The 19148-nt window shown below is 48.1% G+C and overlaps 11 protein-coding genes across 11 annotated transcripts; 6 read left to right on the forward strand and 5 right to left on the reverse strand.

Moving 5' to 3' along the window:
* Positions 1 to 57: 57 nt before the first annotated feature.
* FOXG_10886 (uncharacterized protein) lies at positions 58 to 1684 on the reverse strand. The gene is made up of 2 exons (XM_018390360.1): positions 1174 to 1684; positions 58 to 1115 (listed from the first exon to the last, which is right to left on the reverse strand). Exons 1-2 carry the CDS (start codon positions 1587 to 1589, stop codon positions 251 to 253), a joined length of 1281 nt encoding a protein of 426 aa, XP_018248804.1. The 5' UTR covers positions 1590 to 1684; the 3' UTR covers positions 58 to 250.
* A 502-nt stretch (positions 1685 to 2186) lies between these two features.
* On the reverse strand, positions 2187 to 3966 carry FOXG_10887 (beta-lactamase). Its single transcript, XM_018390361.1, has 5 exons — positions 3337 to 3966; positions 2863 to 3285; positions 2734 to 2811; positions 2395 to 2670; positions 2187 to 2341 (listed from the first exon to the last, which is right to left on the reverse strand). The coding sequence occupies exons 1-5, from the start codon at positions 3740 to 3742 to the stop codon at positions 2277 to 2279; spliced, it is 1248 nt and encodes a 415-aa protein (XP_018248805.1). The 5' UTR covers positions 3743 to 3966; the 3' UTR covers positions 2187 to 2276.
* A 152-nt stretch (positions 3967 to 4118) lies between these two features.
* Positions 4119 to 4688, forward strand: FOXG_10888 (uncharacterized protein). Its single transcript, XM_018390362.1, has one exon. It carries the CDS (start codon positions 4252 to 4254, stop codon positions 4666 to 4668), a length of 417 nt encoding a protein of 138 aa, XP_018248806.1. The 5' UTR covers positions 4119 to 4251; the 3' UTR covers positions 4669 to 4688.
* A 15-nt stretch (positions 4689 to 4703) lies between these two features.
* Positions 4704 to 5837, reverse strand: FOXG_10889 (acetyltransferase). The gene is made up of 3 exons (XM_018390363.1): positions 5569 to 5837; positions 5272 to 5508; positions 4704 to 5212 (listed from the first exon to the last, which is right to left on the reverse strand). Exons 1-3 carry the CDS (start codon positions 5667 to 5669, stop codon positions 4852 to 4854), a joined length of 699 nt encoding a protein of 232 aa, XP_018248807.1. The 5' UTR covers positions 5670 to 5837; the 3' UTR covers positions 4704 to 4851.
* Positions 5838 to 5975: 138 nt separating this feature from the next.
* FOXG_10890 (uncharacterized protein) lies at positions 5976 to 8401 on the forward strand. The gene is made up of 7 exons (XM_018390364.1): positions 5976 to 6613; positions 6671 to 6892; positions 6945 to 7233; positions 7287 to 7471; positions 7523 to 7581; positions 7640 to 7998; positions 8052 to 8401. The coding sequence occupies exons 1-7, from the start codon at positions 6241 to 6243 to the stop codon at positions 8170 to 8172; spliced, it is 1608 nt and encodes a 535-aa protein (XP_018248808.1). The 5' UTR covers positions 5976 to 6240; the 3' UTR covers positions 8173 to 8401.
* Positions 8402 to 8696: 295 nt separating this feature from the next.
* FOXG_10891 (uncharacterized protein) lies at positions 8697 to 10650 on the reverse strand. Its single transcript, XM_018390365.1, has 5 exons — positions 10348 to 10650; positions 10232 to 10300; positions 10038 to 10184; positions 9121 to 9980; positions 8697 to 9071 (listed from the first exon to the last, which is right to left on the reverse strand). The coding sequence occupies exons 1-5, from the start codon at positions 10529 to 10531 to the stop codon at positions 8823 to 8825; spliced, it is 1509 nt and encodes a 502-aa protein (XP_018248809.1). The 5' UTR covers positions 10532 to 10650; the 3' UTR covers positions 8697 to 8822.
* Positions 10651 to 10871: 221 nt separating this feature from the next.
* On the forward strand, positions 10872 to 12091 carry FOXG_10892 (uncharacterized protein). The gene is made up of 3 exons (XM_018390366.1): positions 10872 to 11155; positions 11210 to 11446; positions 11501 to 12091. Exons 1-3 carry the CDS (start codon positions 11094 to 11096, stop codon positions 11982 to 11984), a joined length of 783 nt encoding a protein of 260 aa, XP_018248810.1. The 5' UTR covers positions 10872 to 11093; the 3' UTR covers positions 11985 to 12091.
* A 284-nt stretch (positions 12092 to 12375) lies between these two features.
* Positions 12376 to 14739, forward strand: FOXG_20400 (uncharacterized protein). The gene is made up of 4 exons (XM_018400682.1): positions 12376 to 13185; positions 13237 to 13514; positions 13560 to 13687; positions 13738 to 14739. The coding sequence occupies exons 1-4, from the start codon at positions 12483 to 12485 to the stop codon at positions 14486 to 14488; spliced, it is 1860 nt and encodes a 619-aa protein (XP_018248811.1). The 5' UTR covers positions 12376 to 12482; the 3' UTR covers positions 14489 to 14739.
* Positions 14740 to 15515: 776 nt separating this feature from the next.
* FOXG_10895 (uncharacterized protein) lies at positions 15516 to 16482 on the forward strand (the record flags this gene model as incomplete). The annotated part of the gene is made up of 2 exons (XM_018390367.1): positions 15516 to 15692; positions 15754 to 16482. The coding sequence occupies 2 exons, from the start codon at positions 15516 to 15518 to the stop codon at positions 16480 to 16482; spliced, it is 906 nt and encodes a 301-aa protein (XP_018248812.1).
* An 811-nt stretch (positions 16483 to 17293) lies between these two features.
* FOXG_10896 (uncharacterized protein) lies at positions 17294 to 18578 on the forward strand (the record flags this gene model as incomplete). Its single annotated transcript, XM_018390368.1, has 5 exons — positions 17294 to 17325; positions 17388 to 17507; positions 17561 to 17759; positions 17806 to 18209; positions 18272 to 18578. 5 exons carry the CDS (start codon positions 17294 to 17296, stop codon positions 18576 to 18578), a joined length of 1062 nt encoding a protein of 353 aa, XP_018248813.1.
* A 290-nt stretch (positions 18579 to 18868) lies between these two features.
* FOXG_10897 (uncharacterized protein) lies at positions 18869 to 19069 on the reverse strand (the record flags this gene model as incomplete). Its single annotated transcript, XM_018390369.1, has 1 exon — positions 18869 to 19069. One exon carries the CDS (start codon positions 19067 to 19069, stop codon positions 18869 to 18871), a length of 201 nt encoding a protein of 66 aa, XP_018248814.1.
* Between the last annotated feature and the right edge of the window lie 79 nt (positions 19070 to 19148).

The raw sequence follows: 19148 nt of genomic DNA on the forward strand, positions 1-19148 counted from the left end.
GCTTCTTACCTGATCTGGTATTATCACAGGACGAAATTCAAGCGACGCCTCTGCCATGTCCTCTGAGTAATTTCATCTTTCAAGAGAGCAGAGTTTAACCTACAGATAATCCTTACATAATAATGACATAGGATCTAGGCAAAAGAAATATATACATATGTGATATCTAAGACCTATTATTTCGTATTTCCTTGCAATTTAATCTCAAGCTACCTTTGATAGAACTAAGCTTTCATGATTACTGTAACCCTCATGATGCTGACCCAGAAGGCTTGGCTGACATACCAGACGGTTCAAGTTTAACGCCAGGGCCATGACGATCAAGAAATGCTTGTGATGTCACAGTCTTCTTGGCCGCTTCGTCTTTCGAAGACACCAATGTAATATCCCGCCCTCCATATTGTGCGCTTCCTCGGTCCAAGTCGGTAAGTGCGGTGATGGTTGCGTTATAGCTTGCCTCGTCTATTTGCCCACCCACATAACGCGCCTGGCCTTGCACATTGACTCGCCTTGCGAAAACCAGATCCTTCACGGTTGAAACCGTGATACCGTACGCATTGTCAGCCATTGTTATGTCTTCAAAGACGTTAGCGCGCTCCCTGGCCAAATCCTCGCCGGCATTAGCAACCACGTTCATGCATTGATGAATGCTTTCCTTCGTCTCCCGTAGTTGTGCCAGTTCGTTGATATCATCTTCAGAGAGGTCCGTTTTCAGTTTCATGGCATCCATCCTCTTATCGATTTCGTTTCCGTGGCTTCTGAGACGCGATTCCAACGTACTAATAGAACTCTTGGCAGAACTCAAACTACTCTTGATGTATTTATCTGCTGAAGGCTGTTTGGAGAACTGTGGGTTCTCGCTGGATGTTGATTCGAGTGCTTCGATGTGCAAGGATAGCTCAGTGCAGATCTGGAGGCCCTTTCGAGTACTTTCTTTCTCTTCAAACAGAGCAAGCCAGTCAGTGCTGTCAGACTCGACGCTTTCAGCCGGGGGGATAGCCAGGCTACGTGCTCTCTCATCTAGCCGCTGCATGTGTCTTTGGAGGTCGGCGGTTGTATCATCTATCATGTCTTTGTATTCGTCGATGACATTGCGCGTAACAGCCGTAATAGTTCTATAGGAGTAGAGTCGTTAGTTGATTTCATACATTGACCTTGACTGAGGAACCGCACATATTTGCATTGGCCAATGCTATATTAATAGTGGATTTATACCCAGCAAGCATGTCTCTAAAGTCTGTGATATCTCCCTTCAGATACTGCTGGCCAATCCAGTCCCGGAAGCTTGGCCGAGTTCCATTGGAATGTTTTGTGCACCGAGCAATAAGCTTGCCATACTCCTCACAAGTCTTTCCACAACGTAGCAGAGGTAATTCAAGAGAGTCGAAATTGATATCGGGGTAATTTGTAACTGTCTCCAGGAGCGAGTGCAATACTCCAGTGAGATCACTCAGCTCAGTTTTGAGTGCGCGCGCGTTGGCGTCCTGGGTTTTGAAACTGCGAACAGTCTTGTACAGAACAGTGCTCGATTGAAAGGCGAACGTCACCAGAGCTAATACTCCAGAAGCAACACTGAGCCCATCTGCCATTATCGCGGTGTCTTACAAGTAAGTATTGATGACAGAGGGGCGGAAGCGAGCTTTGTAACGAGGTCATGCGGTCGCTTATTTAATGCCGCAGTCGCCATGCTGACTATAAAGTTATGTCCAATAAGCAAGCAACCATCTTAGAAACCCGCAAATGGGAGACTTATAGGGCGTTTATGCGTCGTTACTTATTGGCGCGGGTCTGGCCGACCAACCCCCGTGTGGGGCCAGCAGGCTCCAGCCAAGACCGATAGGCCTTAGAAAATAGTGAATTAAATATTCCACATGTCTGTTTAAGGCGTGAGATTTAACAGGCTCGCTGATATGAGGTTCCCTTCTCACCGACTACCCTTAGGAATGGGAATAAAATTTAGTATGCTTGAGTTGCATCTCCAATTATATTGACATAAATAACGTTCTAACAAGAGGCTGGTATAAAGGGAATGTCAATGCGTAGGGCCCCTTTAAATGATGGGTAATGGATTCACAATGATGGGCCCTTTTGAGTTGGCGATAAAGGTAGCGGGTCGAGGGAGCGCGGATAAGCTTCAGCCTCAAGTAACGTATAGTTCACAAGCCCAAGAAAACACAGGTTAATCGAGCGAAGAGGATATTATTATGATGAGATTTTGAAAGCAAAGATCTCTATCAATAAAGTGAAGCATCTTTACACCAAGGATTTGATCATGTCTAGACTTGCAACGCCTTGTATATTTCGGTCTCTACCCGTTCCGAGCACTCCAGTACCAATGCGTCTTGAACCTCAAAGTCAGCACATGATCTCATTCGATGTACCTCACTAACTTACCACCGTATGGAAGAATCTGGCTAGCGATAATGCCACCAATATTGTTCTTGCGATCAGCGAACCAGAAGAGATTAGCCAGTCCCTCCCAAGACGCTGATCCAGCTGCACGGCCAGTTGACTCTGGGAAGTGGTTGATAGAAAATGATAAACTCCAGCCCTCGGTGTGATCATCGGGCATTGGGGTCAAGGGAGTTGGGTTTGCCAGTTCTGGTTTGGCCACGGGGACACTGACGTTGCTGAATCGTGGTTTATCGGGGATTTGATCAGTGAACATGTCTAGTAAGAGGCGTCAGTGTGAATAGGACGACATCGGCACAACATCCAGTAGCAATAACTTACCATCCACGGTCTCAGCTTTGAGTAGCCGAACCCCAGTTTGTGCATCCAGCCCATCGTTCAACAGCAGTGAGATGAGCCCTGTGATATAGTAAGTCATAAGAAAACACGATCAACGATCTTTGGACTCACTCCCAAATTCTGCTGGTCTTCCAAAGCACCCGTGTCCTCCAGCGCATGGAACCTTCTCGCCATCCTGAGCCAGAAGCGGACGCCGATAAAAGTGATCTGTGGTCCTCAACTTGCCACTTGGGCTTCTGCGATGCATATACGCCAAATTCGACTTGTCTTCATGTGAAGGATGGAAAGCGACATGATTCATCCCCAGGGGCCTGAAGATGTGCTCTCTGAAGACTTCCTCAAGTGACTTCTTGTACGTGCGTTCAATTATCACGCCAACCCAGTCCATTGAGACTCCGTATTGAAATGTCTCACCAGGCTGGTTCACCAGAGGTCGATTTGCTGTGTCAATTGCTTCTCCGGAGAAGTCATCAAACCCAATGGGGCGACCGAACTCGGCCAGCTTCTCGTCCTCAAAAGCATATCCAAAACCAGCTGGTCATTCGTCAGTGCTCATATTCCGTCACGGAGATATCCAAGCCGTACCCGTGTGAGTGAGAAGCATCCGAAGAGTAATTCTTCTAACTTTCTCAATAAGCTCAAGTTTTCCGTCCTCATTCCGAGTCAACACCTTGACATCCCGTAGCTCAGGGCAGATGGCTTCAACTTGATCAGCATCATCTAAGCGCAACTTCTCTTGCTCGACGAGTTGCATGCACGCGACTGATGTTGCCAGTTTTGTGAAAGATGCCATGAAGAAAATAGTCTCTTCTGACATGGGGCTTTCCGAGGTGACTCCCCTCAAGCCAGAGTAATGTTGAAAGATTGGCCCGCCATCATTTCTGAACGCGGAGTAGACGAGACCTGGGATCTTGCTCTCAGAACCCCCGGTCGTGTACTCGTCGACGATACCACGAAGCTTGGATTGAACATCTTGTGATAGTACAGACATGTTTGAGGGTGGAAGGATCCGGAATAGTCTAGATCGGATGGTATCGGGTCTGGGTACTTGACTGGCTGTCACTTGGCCGGAAGCGCTCGACTCTCTACAGAGTATAAGAACAGCTTTGCCGATCTAACTCTTCGTACTGATTAGAAAAAGCCCCAAAATAGAAGCAGCACGACTACCAGTTTCGTTGATAGTATGTAACGGAGAATGGATTTAGTGAAGGGAGCTGGAGACAGGTGCGGGGATCAAGCACCAAGAATGGAGTTGAGGTTATTACCCAATTAGGAATAAAGTTAGACTATACGCGCGATAAGCTACAGAGACTAAACACCACTTACATACAAGTCAACGGACCGTATAAGTTTCTTTGGAGATAAAACGGAGACTCGGCTAGCTCCTGATAGCAGTTGACTTTATCTTCAGCGATCTAGCAATCATCAGGCCAAGGCGGAAGAACAAGCACTCGTAACTCGCCCAAGCAAGCACTCAGAAATCAATAACACGTTATCATCATGTCTTCACCAGTCCGTTATCAGTTCCTCCCCGGCCCAGTGGGAGAAATGCTCCGCTCCGCATCACTCGCAACAACCGCCACCATCCCATTATCAGGCTCTCTGGTCATAACTACAGGCCATGTCGGGGTGGACATCAAAACAGGTCAACTTGTCACTAGCTCTGTGGAAGCCGAGTTCAACGCAGTGTTTGACTGCCTTGACGCAGCTCTGAAGAATGCAGCCGTTACCAACGGTCTCGCTTCAGCTCATAAGTTGGTGGCTTACTTTACCCGAGCTGAGGATGAGGCAACCTTGCTGAGTATCTTTCGCGAACGGTACCCGGGACATACTCCGACCTTGACCTCGGTTGTTGTGGCTGGGCTTGTTAATCCGGGCATGCATGTTGAAGTACAAGCGGAGGCCATCGCTGTCTAGATGAGCTTTGGAGATTACCATGGTGGATCAATGGACAGACGGATTGGAAGGCGATATATGGACTAGCTGCAAAGAGTATACACATCTCAACAGATGCTCAAGTCAAAAATAACAAGTTACACGCAATACACATTGACCAATTCTAATTTCTGACCTAAACAGGCAATGCCAAAGCAAAACTATCTATTCTCGATCAGGCATGTTTCGGTAAGGGTTGTTAGGATCCGCCAACTCCTCCTCCACACTCTGTATCGTCTTGACCACCTTTGCAGGGGCTCCCAGGGCGATCGAGTAAGGGGGCAGACTCTTAGTAACCACCGCCCCAGCGCCAACAGTGCAGCCTCGGCCAATGGTCACACCAGGGAGAATGACTACGTTGCCACCGATCCAGCAGTCGTCCTCAATGCGGATGGGATGTCCGAACTCGACGAACTTGATCCTGGATAGCACGCTTGTCTCGTGGCCTGCGGTGTAGATGTGTACGTTGGGACCCATCTGAACGCGGTCGCCGATTATGACGAGGCTGGTATCTAGAATGGTCAAGCTGACAATGACATTAATCATCGTTCCACTTACTCATATGTCTCAGAGTTGGCGACTTACCCAAAGTTCATGAAGCAGTTCTCGCCCATGGAGACATTGCTTCCGTAGTCAGGCATGAAAGGTGTCTCAATGTACGTCCCCTTGCCGACCTTTCCGAGCATCTCCGAGAGCATCTCGGCACGCTTGTCGTCGATCTCCTCACGAGTGCCAGCGCTGGGATCAATGTTGTTGTACTTGTACGCCAGACCGCGCGCTCTGTGGCGGCCGTCCAACAGCTTGGGGTGCAGGGGGTTGTAGCTAACCCCGGGGTTAGAAAATCATGCACTGGCGTAGTAATGAGGTATAAAGTGTACTTACAGCATGCCAGAGATCATCTTCTCGTACTCTTCGCACCATGGAGTACCCTTGAGGCCCTTGGCGAACTCGATGATCTCATTATCTTTCTGTTGCTTGGCCATGATGAAGTAGCGTGGCGTTTGAGCAGTTTATGATACAAGACTAATAGATAGCAAGCGATAACGATATGAGTTCTTATAAACAGAAGTTATACTGTCTGATTGCGAGGTAGATACGGAGCTGGTACCTGTCCAAGTTGGAGAAACACGTCTGATCTTTTAAGCGTGGGGAAGTGAGGGCTTATTACCAGAAACGGAATTAAGACATGACCCACGAAAAAAACAAGTATACTCCACACAGTGCCAACTCTTCACGAGAGCTAAAGCTTATCGGCAAAGGCCATTCTTGAGTGATGCACCACAATGCCGAGATAACCCAACTCAACGGGCTCCATGATTTCCCCCGCGTTCTGGGGGTCTAATCTTGATTAACGGGGAGATAGATTGCGGGGGAGATACAGGTCTGTTTGATACGTATCTGATCTTCTATTGGTTGGAGGTTTGCTTGGCTGTAGCGATTCCGACTAGCCGGCCTGGCCGTTGGAAATAGTCTACAGCGAAAAGTATATTACCTTGACTGTCCTGACTCAATCTGACACTCATCACTCATCACCATCATCTTACACTGTTCACGATGGCTCAGAGCACAGAAGCCCAGAACTCCGACAACAAGTCCGATATCAACGTCAGGCACAACTACGACGCTGATGTCGGCAGAGTTGAGAATGTCGAAAGTTTCACCAAGAGTCCAGATGCAGTTGATGACAACATTCTCCTCGCTCAGGGCCATGCCCCTGTGATGAGGCGATCGTTTGATCTGTTGGGAACGCTTGGTCTTGGCTTCAGCATCACCAACTCTTGGGTTTCATACGCCAGTTGTTTCGGACAGAGTCTTCTCTACGGAGGTGCCCAAGCGACTGTGTTTGGACTAATAGTCGCCTGCGCAGTGCAGTGGCTTATCATTCTCGGACTTGCGGAGCAAGCTTCGGCGTTTCCATCTTCAGGAGGTGAGTTCATCTTATTTCTGCTGGAAGCAATTTACTAACGAGTTTGGGCAATGACAGGCCAATATCACTTCACGTACATCCTCGCCCCGAAGAGATATCGACGTTTCGCTGCCTTTGCCGTTGGTATCATCAGTGTTCTTGGTTGGTGGGTGATTACCTGCTCCGGCATCTCGAACAACGTGCAATGCATCATTGGCATGGTCCTCTTTGTCAACCCTGATTACCAACCTCAGAACTGGCATTCATACCTGCTATACATAGGGCTCATTCTGATTACACGTGAGGCTTCCCCCAAACTCCATGTCCGTAGCAATCATGCTGACAACCGCAGTCATTCCCATCTTCACCATTCCCCAGAAACATCTCGGAAAGTGGACTCAAGCATGTCTCGCGATATCCGTCCTCGGCTTCGTCGTTGTCACAATCACGATCCTTGCCATGAGCGACGGGTACAACCACCCGAGCTTCATCACCAAATTCGATGGAACAAGCGGCTGGCCAAATGGCGTTGCATGGGTCATGAGCATCGGCAACGCCATGTACGCTTTCGCTAGCATGGATGCTGTGATCCACGTCGCTGAGGAAATGCACCACCCAGGCAAGGCCATTCCTCGAGCAATGTAAGTCTGCAATCTTGAGACTATTCAGACTGAACTCTAACAAGGCTTTGCAGGAACCTCACGATGATTATTGGTCTCCTTACCTCAGTTCCATTCATCCTGGCCATGATGTTTGTCATCAAAGATCTCGATGCTGTCAGGGCTGCCCATCTTCCAAGTCTTGAAGTCTTTCACCAGGCTACTGGTAGCAAGTCAGCTGCACTCGGACTTCAGTCTCTTCTTGTAGTCATTTTTTACAGTACGTTATGTAACTTTGATGTGTTTGAAACTTTTAGCTAACAGTAGGAAGCATGTATGCCTAGCCAGTGGATCACATGCGGCCGATTAACTTGGGCCTTCTCGCGAGATGTAAGTCTCCATCCTCTTTACTTTCAATGTCTTGAATCACGCTGACGCGGCTAATTAGCGTGGACTCCCATACTCCAACTACTGGAATCATATCTCACCCTCTCTGGGCTTCCCCGTTCGCACGACTCTGCTGTCTGTTGGGTTCTGCATTATCTATGGACTGTTATACATGGCTAGCAGTCAAGCCTTCAACTCTATCATCACCACTGCAGTTCTTGGTGTGAATATTTCATACGCCGTCCCTCAGGCTATCACTCTGATTCACGGACGGGAGAACAAGTTGCCTCCAAGACCGTTTAAGCTCGGCAAAGTCGGGGGTTATCTCTGCAATGCGTGGACTCCTCTCTGGGTCACCACGATTGGCATCTTTATTTGCTTCCCCAATGCCATTCCTGTAACTGCTGGGTCAATGAATTAGTAAGTTGCACTGCCATTTATGTGTGTCCCGGTTTTACTAACGGCTGGCTTAGCGTGTGTGTTGTACTCGGATGCATGATGCTTATCCTGGTGTGCCTTTGGTTCACTGTTCGTCGTTACTTCGATGGCCCCGCCATCGACTACGAAATGTTGGGCTTGGGCCGTTCAGAGTAAAAGTGCAATGTAACAGCTATCTATAGCTTTCTTGCGATGGAAATGTCACCTTTGGGTAGGTCAGGCAGGATGCCTGGTCTTGTTTATACTGTGCCCCGTTAGGCATATTAGAAGGAGGTGCTCAAAGCAAATGTCAACAAGCATATTAGAATGATATCATGGGATCAAAATCATCTCTCAATTTAGACTGTTTCAATATTGTACCAACATTCTCAGGATGTCGAAAAATGATAATATGCATCGGTGTGCGTTGTCTAAGGTTTTGCGGGGACTTTATTGCTAGTTCTAATGGACAATTTTAACACTGCTTTAATATTCCTCCCAGATTGGAGGCTTCAAGCATATATTTCCTAGTTTTGGAACCGTGTCAGTCTGGTGCTTGAATGGAGGCAATTGGTTCTGTGTGGTGATTATAAGCTCCCAGTCACTGGTCTCAAGTAGAAATGACATATCTAGCTCACAATTTGCATTATACCATATTGCCGGACAAACTACTGCTTGGCAAAGAAGACAAACAAATAGCTGTCAAGTCCTTCTATTATTGTTTCGGAATACATGTGAAAGGTTTTCAGAAACGGAATTATAGATTCCTTCTACAGATATGATACATAGTTCCCCTTTGCACGTCAACAAGACCCAGTTTCACCACTTCAAAGCTTACTACCACCAGCCTTTTTCTTAGCAGCGACAACTTCGCGATGAGCAACCTGCGCATTTAGACAACCTTGCTCCAAAGCACCATCGATAGCAGCTCTCCAGCCATGAGCCCAGTCAGCTGAAGCAAAGAAGACATCACCGTGTCGAATCTGAAGCTCATCCTGGTATTTGGACATATAGCCAGGTTGCCACCAAGCAGGACCTCCCTTTGAGAAAGGATCTGTGGCCCAGTTATGCAACATCTGCTTATTGTTAGTGATAAATGCTCCGCAAAAGTCTTTGGTTACTTACCAGCCTCTTGACATCCATAGGGTGTATTTTGTTTAGAGCCTCAATAGTTTGTGCCGCATTGTTCTCTGGGATAAAGGTATCCCGTTCATCTGCACCGAAAGCAACGACGTGGACATCACCATTCGGCAGCACGCCATCGCCATAGCCATACATAAGAAGACCAGGAAACTTCATGCCATTCCATCTCTCGAGTTCCTTGTTGCTAACATCAGCATGAACCTTGGTCATCTGGTTCACATGACCGATGTTGATGGCATCCTGTCGACGTTGTGTGAGCGGAGGAGAGAATTCGATATCTTTCAAGACGTTCAGAGGAATGGTGTTGATGATCTTCTTTGCTCGGAAAACATCGCCACTGCTGCTCGTCACAGTGACAGGTCCGTCGCCAGATGAGTCCTGAGCAATAGACTTGACTTGGGTGGAGAAGGCATACTCCAACCCATCTCCAGTTGCCTCTTCAAACATACGCTTCGCAAGTGCAGTCTGACCATCTCGAAGTTTATATCTCAACCAAACATCAGCAAAGTTATCAGAACTGTGCATGAGCAAAGCATGAGAGCGAATCATATCCCAGAGACTCGACTCCTTCATTCTTCCACCAGAGATGTGAAGCAGAAGAGATACCAAGAGACCTTGTTCCTCGGTTGTAAGTTTATGCTTGATCTCTTCGAAGCGGTCGTGGCAGGATACTTGATCCCACTTCTCAACGGTTGACCGATCAACAATAGGGTTGTCGAGCTGGGCGTGGGGAAGAGGGCAGATGGTTCGCCCGAATTGGCCGTCAACGTTGACGAACATGTCCCAGGCTTTGGCTTGCATTGCGCCAGCTTCCTCATGACTGAGCTTGCGCGGTGCAGCACCTACGACCATCTCGCGTCAGTAACATGGAGCAAAAGTGAAGTCAGTGGTGTTTATACCTGGTACATCGATGGTGTAGTATCCTTTGTGCATGTCCGGACTTCCCGTGGTTATGAGGTCACGGTCCATGTTATAACGCGTCATCTCTCTGAACAAATAGCCCATGTGGTGAGTGACCCAAGTTCCTCCCATTTCATAAAGAAATCCTTCAACGTGTTAGCAAGCTATTGAGATTTGTAAACGTCTTTCATACCATCTTTCTTGGCTGTATATGTCCTGCCACCAATACGATCGCGCGCTTCTAGCAGTAGGACAGAATGACCTGCAGAACGTCAGGGCGGTTCACTTGACAAACTCGCTGCTACATACTCAATTGACTCAGGTCGCGAGCTGCCGCCAGACCGGCATATCCAGCTCCAATGACAATAACATCGTAGACTTTACTGGTTGGAGAGGTTGATCGTTGCGGCGAGATGACTGCATCACTCTCGAGTCCCTTCTGAAAGCCAGTGTGAGGCTCCCAAATATGGCCGTCTTTAGTCTTGGGTGTCATTCTGAACAAAGTGAAATGCGACTAATCGGCAAAGAATGGGGAAATACTCGTGGTTGCAGGATTCGAAGTTGAAAGCTTGTAGGTAGCTGGAGTCTAGCTTGGATGGCGATAGACCCGCCTTAGCTTTATCTAGCTACTACAGGCTGGTCTTTGCACTGTCAAACCTACTCCAATCAGTAGTGGGTTCTCAAGCCATCTCCAACCCGGCAAATTCCACAATTCGGCCCCATCATAAAGTTGACACTATTTCCTATCGTGGACTCTGCGGGGTTGAAGCTCTCTTTAGTTCCTATTTAGGTAGTAACGAGAGCTCCGCACGCAAGTGGCTTCAGCGGAGTCTCCGTTGTCTTAATACCGCATTGGGTAGTTACTTCAACTTCCCATATCCATGGTCATGATCATTATGGCGTGGACACTAAATGCTCTTCAGCTTTTGTTCATAAAATCTCGAACCACAGCTCATTGAAAGAGTCGGACCATACCCGAGCGTACCGTATCATATCACACCGCAACACACCACTCAGCATTATAGCATAACTTTTTAGTGTACTTCATTATCAACATGCCTGACTTTACTGGTCTCGAACTCACTGGCAAGACTGCCATTGTCACTGGCGCGTCCCGGTAAGTTACCCCAGGCAACCTCAAGCGAGTATGATCTTGACTAATACGTTTCAGCGGTCTTGGTGCCGGTATTGCTATCCTGCTTGGCAAGCGAGGTGCTAACGTGGTGGTCAACTACGTCTCAGACGGCAGCCGAGAGCGAGCTGAGAAGGTTGCTCAGGAGATTGAGGCCAATGGCACCAAGGCTATTGTTGTCCAAGCCGATGTCAGCAAGACTGCTGAGATTCCTAAGCTTATTGATGCTGCTCTGAAGATCAGCTCAACTGGCAAGATTGAGATTCTGATTCACAAGTAGGTATACCTCAGTAGAGACTGAAGTATTTGTCACTTACACGTGGTTTGCAGCGCTGCTCAAGGAAACGAGGCCAACTTGGTAGACACAACCGAAGAGTTCTACACTCGCCACTTTGACGCCAACGTCAAGGGCCCCATCTTCCTGACAAAGGCCGCAGAGCCTCATCTCCCCAAGGGAGGCAGAATTGTCTTCATTTCGTCAGCAGGAGCTCGCCTTGGTGTTGCTGGACAGACTGTCTATGCCGCTACCAAGGCAGCTGACGAGGCTCTTGTTCGTGTCTGGGCCAAGGAGCTCGGTCAATCTCACGGCATTACTGTGAACTGTGTTAACCCTGGTCCTATTGCTACAGATCAATGGTTTCAGAGTGACGAGCAGTTCCTCAAGGATATGCAGCCGCTGATTGACTCTACACCTGCTGCGGCGCGTGTTGGTGAGGTCAGTGATATTGCACCTCTGGTTGCGTTCCTCTGCACTGATGATGCGAAGTGGACGACGGGCTCTGTTCTTTCTGCCAATGGTGGTCTTTACAATTAGATTGGCAGTCTTTAGTTTAAATCATGAGATGAATGAACAAACAATTTGTTAAATGAATGAGTTGAGATTGAAGTAATGTCATGCTGGATGAAGCATGTGATAAGACAGCTTATAGTGACTGCATGTAAACTCCAAGCTGACATCGTGAGGTTATGACGCTCCGAGCTCAATAACTCGTTCCATGACCAATCAGAACCTATTTGAAGCAGAGACACTACTTGGCGATGCGCCATATCGTCGGTGTTTATCCCCTGCTCATCAAATTATCTCCAAACAACCAGTGGACATTCGCCACTAAGATACGCACTGTAACGGTTTTGATTCCCCGTAGTCGATTGCACTAAAAACCTGGCGGGCGGGGGCGTTTTTAGTGTCATGATGGGGGATGGGTCCAGGTTTCTTCTCAAGCTTGGAAAGCTTTCTGAACCCTTCCCCTCATTCATTCTCCAAGAAACCCTCACTTTTCCGTACTACACCCTGAAACACATCTACTGAGAAATGTCAGCGGTCAAACCTCCCCGAGAGTTCAAGTTCGTCGGCGCATTCAGTCGCAAGAGAAGACGTCGCGATGGGACAGCGCCTGGATCAATCGACTTCGTCGGACCGACAACACGATCAAAGCAAGCAGCGACGTCAACGCCGAAACCGCAGAGTGAAGCTGTTGTTGCTGAGCCTGCGACACCGCCAAAGTCAGCGGATGGTAATAGCGAAGGTCAGGATAAGAGTGCAGAGAACACAACTCCCCCTGCGGTAGAAGCGACAGAGACAGAGGCGCAAGCTCCTCTTGCGGCGACGCCAGTGATTCCGCACGAGAATGCCAATCCGTTTGATCACGACATGATGATGGGAGAGGGGATGAACAGCGGGAGTGACATAGACTGGACATATTCAAGTCTTATGAACCCCTTTATCGATACAGGTCCCTCGTTCATGGCGCCTTTTGACCAAGTCAATGGCCAGCTGCCGATTTATTTTGGCCCCGACATGCCTCTCATTCAGCTGGGCGACTCATCATCTACTGACAACTCGCCTGAGAACCATTTCATCGGGCCTCAATTACCAAACGATACTGATGGTACAGCGAGCGAATTCGCTGCAAATGCGCAATCACAAGTAATTGAAGAGCCTGTTTTGCCGTTGCTCAACTCTCACGCCGCGCCGAGCAACATCAGCGACACCATTGCGCAGCTACTGACTCGATGTATGTATCAACACTACAACCTCTTTTTATATCGTAATCTGACCGGATTAGATGACCAAGAGTTCTGCGTCATGCCTCTGACCCACGACTTTGCCGCCAATCCATTCCGATTCGACGCCGAAACAGGTCGCGGCTCCCAACTTCTCCTCCATTGCATCCTCGCTCTCTCTTACAAACACATCAATCGCGATACAGGCTCTTGCGCTGGAGAGGCCAAGATGCATAAGAAGAAAGCTCTTCAGATGCTCAAAGACATGGAGGGCGTGTCGCAGGCGTCACCGATTGAAGCGACATTTTTGGACGCGGTGTTGATACTCATGACACTTGATGTGAGTCATTCTGAAAAGACCTTTAGTCAGAACTGATATCTACAGTGCGCGACATCTGCTCATGGACCGTGGACGTGGTATCTCAAGCGAGCGCATAAAATGATCCAGGCTGCCGAGTTCTGTAACATGAAGAAGACACCACGAATGCAAGCACGCATAGAGATGCTAGTCTGGTAAATATCACTAAACACGAACTACGTATACCGAATACTAACTGTCGCAGGTGGGACGTCACTCTAGCTCTCACAAGCCGTCAAGGATGTGTCCTCTCCGAATCCACGATAATCAGCCTCTTCAACCACGACAAAACAAGCGACGAGACCTTCTACAGTGTATCAGGCTGTCCCGAAGCCTTATTCCGCCACATGATTCGCCTCGGATCTTACGCACGAGAATTCGAACTGATAAGCAACATGACCTGCGCAAAGTTCGACATGGAACACGTTCTTGGCGTAGAGAAAGAGATACGAGAGTGGACAGATCCTGAATACGGCGACCTCCCAGATCAACTCGTCTCAGACACTACAGGCTGCGATATAGGCGATGTAGCACACTACAAAGAAGATCTACACCACTGCGCCGAAGCTTGGAGATACGGTTTGTTGATCTACATTGGCCGTGTGTTCAAATGGCAGCGCGATCAACCCGCCCCCTCAATACTAGGCTTCCTCGCGCGCAAGACGCTCAACCACGTTACGTCTTGTAGGTATAGTTCCATGCTGCAGAAACAACTGCTTCTTCCTGTTTTCTTAGCTGGGTGCGAGACGTCGGATGAGCACTTGCGACAGGCGGCGAGGACGTATTGTAGCTGGTGGAATGAACGGACGAGGTATGATATGTTTTTGACGGCGAATACGCTACTGGAGGAGGTTTGGGCTGACGAGGCGGTGGATTCGTGGTGGGGATCGGTTATTGATCAGAAGAGTCGGTCGAATGTTAACTCTGGGGAGGGGAGGCAGTATTTATTTGGATGAGCCTTTGGTTTGCGCGCGTTCTGGCGTTTGTAGTCTTTTTTATGGTGTCATTTTGTGTCTCTGTTGGCGTTGGGATGTATGGCTAGCTGTGTCAATACTTGGATATCAGACTGGGAAAACAGGCATTCGCAATTTGAACCATGGGAGAGATTTATGATATATATATATATATATATATAGTACTCGCTACTTTTACTACAATCGGCATTTTCTATCTTCCGAATGGAGTCATATCTACTAAGATTATTGGGTCAGGCTGTCCAGAGATTGTCTTGTCATGCACGTAATTCTTGCTTGAAAGAAATACAGTAAAACTTAAAGTCTATTAACAAGTCCGAAATAAAGAATTGATATGATATCCACTATCGCCGTGTTGGTCGTGTCGCAACATGTAGATGATCGGTCAATTGGGTATTTGTGCTACTCTGCCTAATGAGTAGAGACAAGAGATAGTGCAGGGAATCCTAATCGATCCAGCTAATCTTGTCAACAATCATATCTCTAGATTTATTATCAGATGACCATTTTCCAGATAAGTGCTTTTACTTTTCTTGGCGGTTAAGTCCTAGATCAGTGGTCTTCGCGTATCGTTATCCTTTCAGGCAACTGGACCTCACTGCCACAACTGCATCAGCATTCAGTAGTAACTCCGCCCAGCACACTCCGCAACGCGATCAAGTAATTACTCAGTACATATCAACCAATTCGGGGGTTGCACGACAGTAGGCCATTGGGCTGGTGGCAATCCGGTTGGTTGCGGGGTTGCGGTATTACCCAAAGAGGAATTACGCGATTGAGTAACTACTGTGTCGGGACTTGGCGAGTATCATTCTCCATGGAGACTCGGGGCATCATAAACGACAGTTTTTGAGGGGATTCAACGGCATCTGTGAACATCTACAAAAGCAAAGGTTGAATCGTATCAGATTAATCGATCTCACCAACCAAACACATCATCTCAATCCTCAATCTCACCATCTACCAAAACAAAACACTACCATCACATCACACCAGACAACGCAGCAAAATGGCAACCATGGATGAGGTATTCGCCGGCTACGCCAAGCGACAAGCCACCCTTGAAGCCAGCACCAACATCCTCTCCCAAGGCATCGCCTGGGTCGAAGGCGAGCTCGTTCCCCTGCAATCAGCCCGCATCCCCCTCCTCGACCAGGGTTTCATGCACAGCGACCTGACCTACGACGTCCCCCTCCGTCTGGGACGGCCGCTTCTTCCGCCTCGACGACCACCTTGATCGTCTCGAGGCCAGCTGCAAGAAAGATGAGGCTTTCGCTTCCCCCATCCCCCGCGAGGAGATCAAGAAGATCCTCGTTGAGATGGTGGCCAAGAGTGAGATCAAGGATGCGTTTGTTGAATTGATCGTTACGCGTGGGCTCAAGGGCGTGAGGGGTGCGAAGCCGGAGGAGCTGCTGAATAATAACCTGTACATGTTTGTTCAGCCATATGTCTGGGTTATGGATCCTGAGGACCAGTATCATGGCGGTCGTGCCATTGTTGCACGAACCGTACGACGTGTTCCACCTGGCTCTATCGATCCCACTATTAAGAATCTTCAGTGGGGTGATCTTGTCCGCGGCTTATTTGAGGCCAACGACCGTGGCGCCACTTATCCCTTCTTAACCGACGGCGATGCCAACCTCACCGAAGGTTCAGGCTTTAACGTCGTCATCATCAAGAATGGCGTGCTCTACACACCTGATCGTGGAGTCTTGCAGGGAATCACAAGGAAGAGTGTCATTGACGCTGCGCGATCTTGTGGATACGAGATTCGCATTGAGCATGTTCCGGTTGAGGCGGCGTATCAGGCTGATGAGATTTTGATGTGCACAACTGCTGGTGGTATTATGCCCATCACTACTCTGGACGATAAGCCTGTGAATGATGGCAAGGTTGGACCTATTACAAAGGCTATCTGGGATCGCTACTGGGCTATGCACTGGGAGGATGAGTTCAGCTTCAAGATTGATTACTAGGGCATTGTTACACATACTTGTAGATATTGGCATTAAATAAAACGCATATTACTCTTTATCAAACCCAACTCGGCTCCATAAGATTGCTGAGCAGTACTTTTATGAGAATGACTTCGTACTGGACAAGTTCGAGTAAGGTGCGCGATGCAAGCATCAACTGTCAGGTCTATCAACTCAAAATAATAACCTCATAAACACATTGAATGTCCTGTTTGCAAGCTCTCCTCACGTTACCGTAGATAGATCGTTTTTAATGGACTTGGAAGTGACCAGTCTGGGTCTCTCGATATGAGCCAACCTTGGACAAACTTGTAAGCGGCCAAGCAAGCCAATCCTGTCTCAATAGAAACATTGCCTTATCTCAAGATCTCGGACGTCCCATCGCCATGCCTTCTCAATATTGCCGGGCAGTATCCGCAATTACCCCATACTCAAGCCTACCGAAAGCAGCACTAGGGAGCTCAGCAGATAAGGTTACCGGCCTAACTCGAGGTACCAGACTATTCAAGGCCCAAATTGGCGAATTCTTAGTTTGGTGTTAGCGCTTCACTTGGTTACTCTTGGTGATAGTGATGAGGCGATGTGGCTTACTGCCGACTTGGGTGTCGTATTTCCTATTCGGGTAATAACCTCTACAAGAGTCTCGGCTTTGCAGACGGCCTACGCTTTTTGGAATATGGTTTAGTATCACAAAAGTCTTTTGTATAGCTTCAAAATGATATACTCGTCCCTCTGTAGTAGATATGTAACACATTGTGATTTCTTCAATCAGTCAGGAATCCGTCAAGTTATATAGATCACAAGGTTCAACATGAGTGCACACGATAGCATCGTCATCTTGGGGTAAGTAGTTGACCTGGTCCCCTTCAGGCTTCTTTATATTTCAGTACTGACATTCATACAAGAGCTGGCATTATTGGCCTCGATGTAGCTCTTGTTCTGGCAGAGAGAGGCTATGGCAAGTCCATTACAGTGATTGCTGAGCATCTTCCCGGAGATACAGCTCTGACCTATACTTCTCCATGGTAGGTCCTGCCACTTGCCAGTGCCGAGCTTACTTGTACTCATCTCACCATAGGGCTGGTTGCAACTTCTCAGCTATCTCCGGTACAGATGCCAATGCCTTGAAATGGGACAAGGCAGGATATTTCCATCTCAGCAAGCTGGCATCTGAGCGACCAGAACAGTCGTATGTTAAGCGAACACCTTCCACTGAGTTATGGGACGACAATGTTCCTAGTGATAAGATCCAGGCTATGTCTGAGTATCTGGAAGACGTGAGTTCAAGCCCAGCAAGAGAAATCTTCAGCTAATACATTACAGTTCCAAGAACTACCTGCCAATGAACTACCTGAAGGTGTCAAATTTGCTGTATCGTTTACTACCCTCACTGTCAATGCGCCTAAGCATCTACTCTATCTCTATGAGAGACTGAAGAATGACTACGGTGTTCACTTTGTTCGTCAGAAGCTTCCAGATCTCCAGACCGCGTTCTTCGGCCAATCAACTCAGATCGTGTTCAACTGCACTGGCAACGCTGCGCGAAAGTTGCCAGGGGTTGAGGATCCAAAGTGCTATCCCACCAGAGGACAGGTCCTCTTGACTCACGCGCCTGAGGTTCATACAAATATCATGAGACATGGTAAAGATTACGAGACATACGTGATCCCTCGCCCCTTTTCTAAGGGACATGTTATTCTCGGGGGGTATATGCAAAAGGGCAACGGGTAAGCTATCCGTCTCTGTCCATGTCATGTGTTGTGCACTGTGGGCTAACATGTCTTCTCAGTGATGGTGCTACTTACTCGTACGAGACAGAGTCCATCTTGGAGCGCACAAAGGAACTCAGTGATGAAGTCAGGAATGGAAGTCTAGATGTTCTCGCAGCTTTCTCGGGCCTTCGTCCGTCACGCGAAGGCGGTGCTCGAGTGGAGAGAGAGGATCTGACTGTTGCAGGACAAAAGCGCACAGTGGTTCACAACTATGGTGCTGGTGGCACTGGGTTCCAGGCTGGTTATGGAATGGCCCTAGATGCTGTTCGTGCTGCTGAGCCTGTTTTGTCAAAGATCCAGTTCGAGCTCAAGTCGAAGCTATGATGCATCTTCCGCCAGCAGATAGCATATGTCTGAGTGAGGTTTGATGGAGTCACCGAGGAAATATCACTAGATGCATGTGGAAGAGCCTGTATGTAATAAACAAGGAAAGATGTACTATTTTATTGACAGTATTGCTTCTAAGCTATGTTCTTTTCATGTGCGAAATATGATAATATCTAAATACAAAAACAGGTCATGTAGGTCGTAAAGTATTCATTCTAAGTAAAGGATGCAATCGTTGCTCTCATGGTTCCAGACACTTTGAGATGCATGTAGGTACAGAGGAAATCTTAAAAGTAAACAGGATAAGGAGGCTTCTCGTAACCAGCCTTAGAAGTGGTGGTGATCTCAGCCGCCTTGGGAGTCGAGATAGGAGTCTCGTAGAGCTTGGTGGTAGATCGGGATGAAGGTGGTGACCGTCTGGTTGCCAGGAGCCAGGTGGGTAGGGGATGGTTAGGAGGATAACCCTTGGTGGGGAGAGGGGTAGACATGAAAAGTGGAAGGGTTCTCACTGCTGGGATCTGGGTGGGGGCTGTGATATACACTGGGGGAAGTGACGACCTCCAATGA

The sequence above is a fragment of the Fusarium oxysporum genome, chromosome 1 (assembly GCF_000149955.1).
Source record: "Fusarium oxysporum f. sp. lycopersici 4287 chromosome 1, whole genome shotgun sequence".
Taxonomy (NCBI): Eukaryota; Fungi; Ascomycota; class Sordariomycetes; order Hypocreales; family Nectriaceae; genus Fusarium; species Fusarium oxysporum.

What these genes read in the sequence shown, in the direction of transcription:
- FOXG_10892 (XM_018390366.1), top strand. Translation starts at nt 11,094, where the DNA reads ATGCCTGACTTTACTGGTCTCGAACTCACTGGCAAGACTGCCATTGTC. An exon ending in ATTGTCACTGGCGCGTCCCG is followed by an intron (nt 11,156 to 11,209) that starts GTAAGTTACCCC and finishes AATACGTTTCAG; the next exon opens with CGGTCTTGGTGCCGGTATTG. An exon ending in ATTGAGATTCTGATTCACAA is followed by an intron (nt 11,447 to 11,500) that starts GTAGGTATACCT and finishes CGTGGTTTGCAG; the next exon opens with CGCTGCTCAAGGAAACGAGG.
- FOXG_10886 (XM_018390360.1), bottom strand. Translation starts at nt 1,589, where the DNA reads ATGGCAGATGGGCTCAGTGTTGCTTCTGGAGTATTAGCTCTGGTGACG. An exon ending in GCATTGGCCAATGCAAATAT is followed by an intron (nt 1,116 to 1,173) that starts GTGCGGTTCCTC and finishes CTACTCCTATAG; the next exon opens with AACTATTACGGCTGTTACGC.
- FOXG_10887 (XM_018390361.1), bottom strand. Translation starts at nt 3,742, where the DNA reads ATGTCTGTACTATCACAAGATGTTCAATCCAAGCTTCGTGGTATCGTC. An exon ending in AAGACCAGCAGAATTTGGGA is followed by an intron (nt 2,812 to 2,862) that starts GTGAGTCCAAAG and finishes ACTATATCACAG; the next exon opens with GGCTCATCTCACTGCTGTTG. An exon ending in CAAAGCTGAGACCGTGGATG is followed by an intron (nt 2,671 to 2,733) that starts GTAAGTTATTGC and finishes GCCTCTTACTAG; the next exon opens with ACATGTTCACTGATCAAATC.
- FOXG_10890 (XM_018390364.1), top strand. Translation starts at nt 6,241, where the DNA reads ATGGCTCAGAGCACAGAAGCCCAGAACTCCGACAACAAGTCCGATATC. An exon ending in GGCGTTTCCATCTTCAGGAG is followed by an intron (nt 6,614 to 6,670) that starts GTGAGTTCATCT and finishes GGGCAATGACAG; the next exon opens with GCCAATATCACTTCACGTAC. An exon ending in CTTGGGCCTTCTCGCGAGAT is followed by an intron (nt 7,582 to 7,639) that starts GTAAGTCTCCAT and finishes GCGGCTAATTAG; the next exon opens with CGTGGACTCCCATACTCCAA.
- FOXG_10891 (XM_018390365.1), bottom strand. Translation starts at nt 10,531, where the DNA reads ATGACACCCAAGACTAAAGACGGCCATATTTGGGAGCCTCACACTGGC. An exon ending in TCGCGACCTGAGTCAATTGA is followed by an intron (nt 10,301 to 10,347) that starts GTATGTAGCAGC and finishes GACGTTCTGCAG; the next exon opens with GTCATTCTGTCCTACTGCTA. An exon ending in ATATACAGCCAAGAAAGATG is followed by an intron (nt 10,185 to 10,231) that starts GTATGAAAGACG and finishes AACACGTTGAAG; the next exon opens with GATTTCTTTATGAAATGGGA.
- FOXG_20400 (XM_018400682.1), top strand. Translation starts at nt 12,483, where the DNA reads ATGTCAGCGGTCAAACCTCCCCGAGAGTTCAAGTTCGTCGGCGCATTC. An exon ending in TGATACTCATGACACTTGAT is followed by an intron (nt 13,515 to 13,559) that starts GTGAGTCATTCT and finishes TGATATCTACAG; the next exon opens with TGCGCGACATCTGCTCATGG. An exon ending in CGCATAGAGATGCTAGTCTG is followed by an intron (nt 13,688 to 13,737) that starts GTAAATATCACT and finishes TAACTGTCGCAG; the next exon opens with GTGGGACGTCACTCTAGCTC.
- FOXG_10889 (XM_018390363.1), bottom strand. Translation starts at nt 5,669, where the DNA reads ATGGCCAAGCAACAGAAAGATAATGAGATCATCGAGTTCGCCAAGGGC. An exon ending in AAGATGATCTCTGGCATGCT is followed by an intron (nt 5,509 to 5,568) that starts GTAAGTACACTT and finishes CCCCGGGGTTAG; the next exon opens with CTACAACCCCCTGCACCCCA. An exon ending in AACTGCTTCATGAACTTTGG is followed by an intron (nt 5,213 to 5,271) that starts GTAAGTCGCCAA and finishes TGTCATTGTCAG; the next exon opens with CTTGACCATTCTAGATACCA.
- FOXG_10888 (XM_018390362.1), top strand. Translation starts at nt 4,252, where the DNA reads ATGTCTTCACCAGTCCGTTATCAGTTCCTCCCCGGCCCAGTGGGAGAA.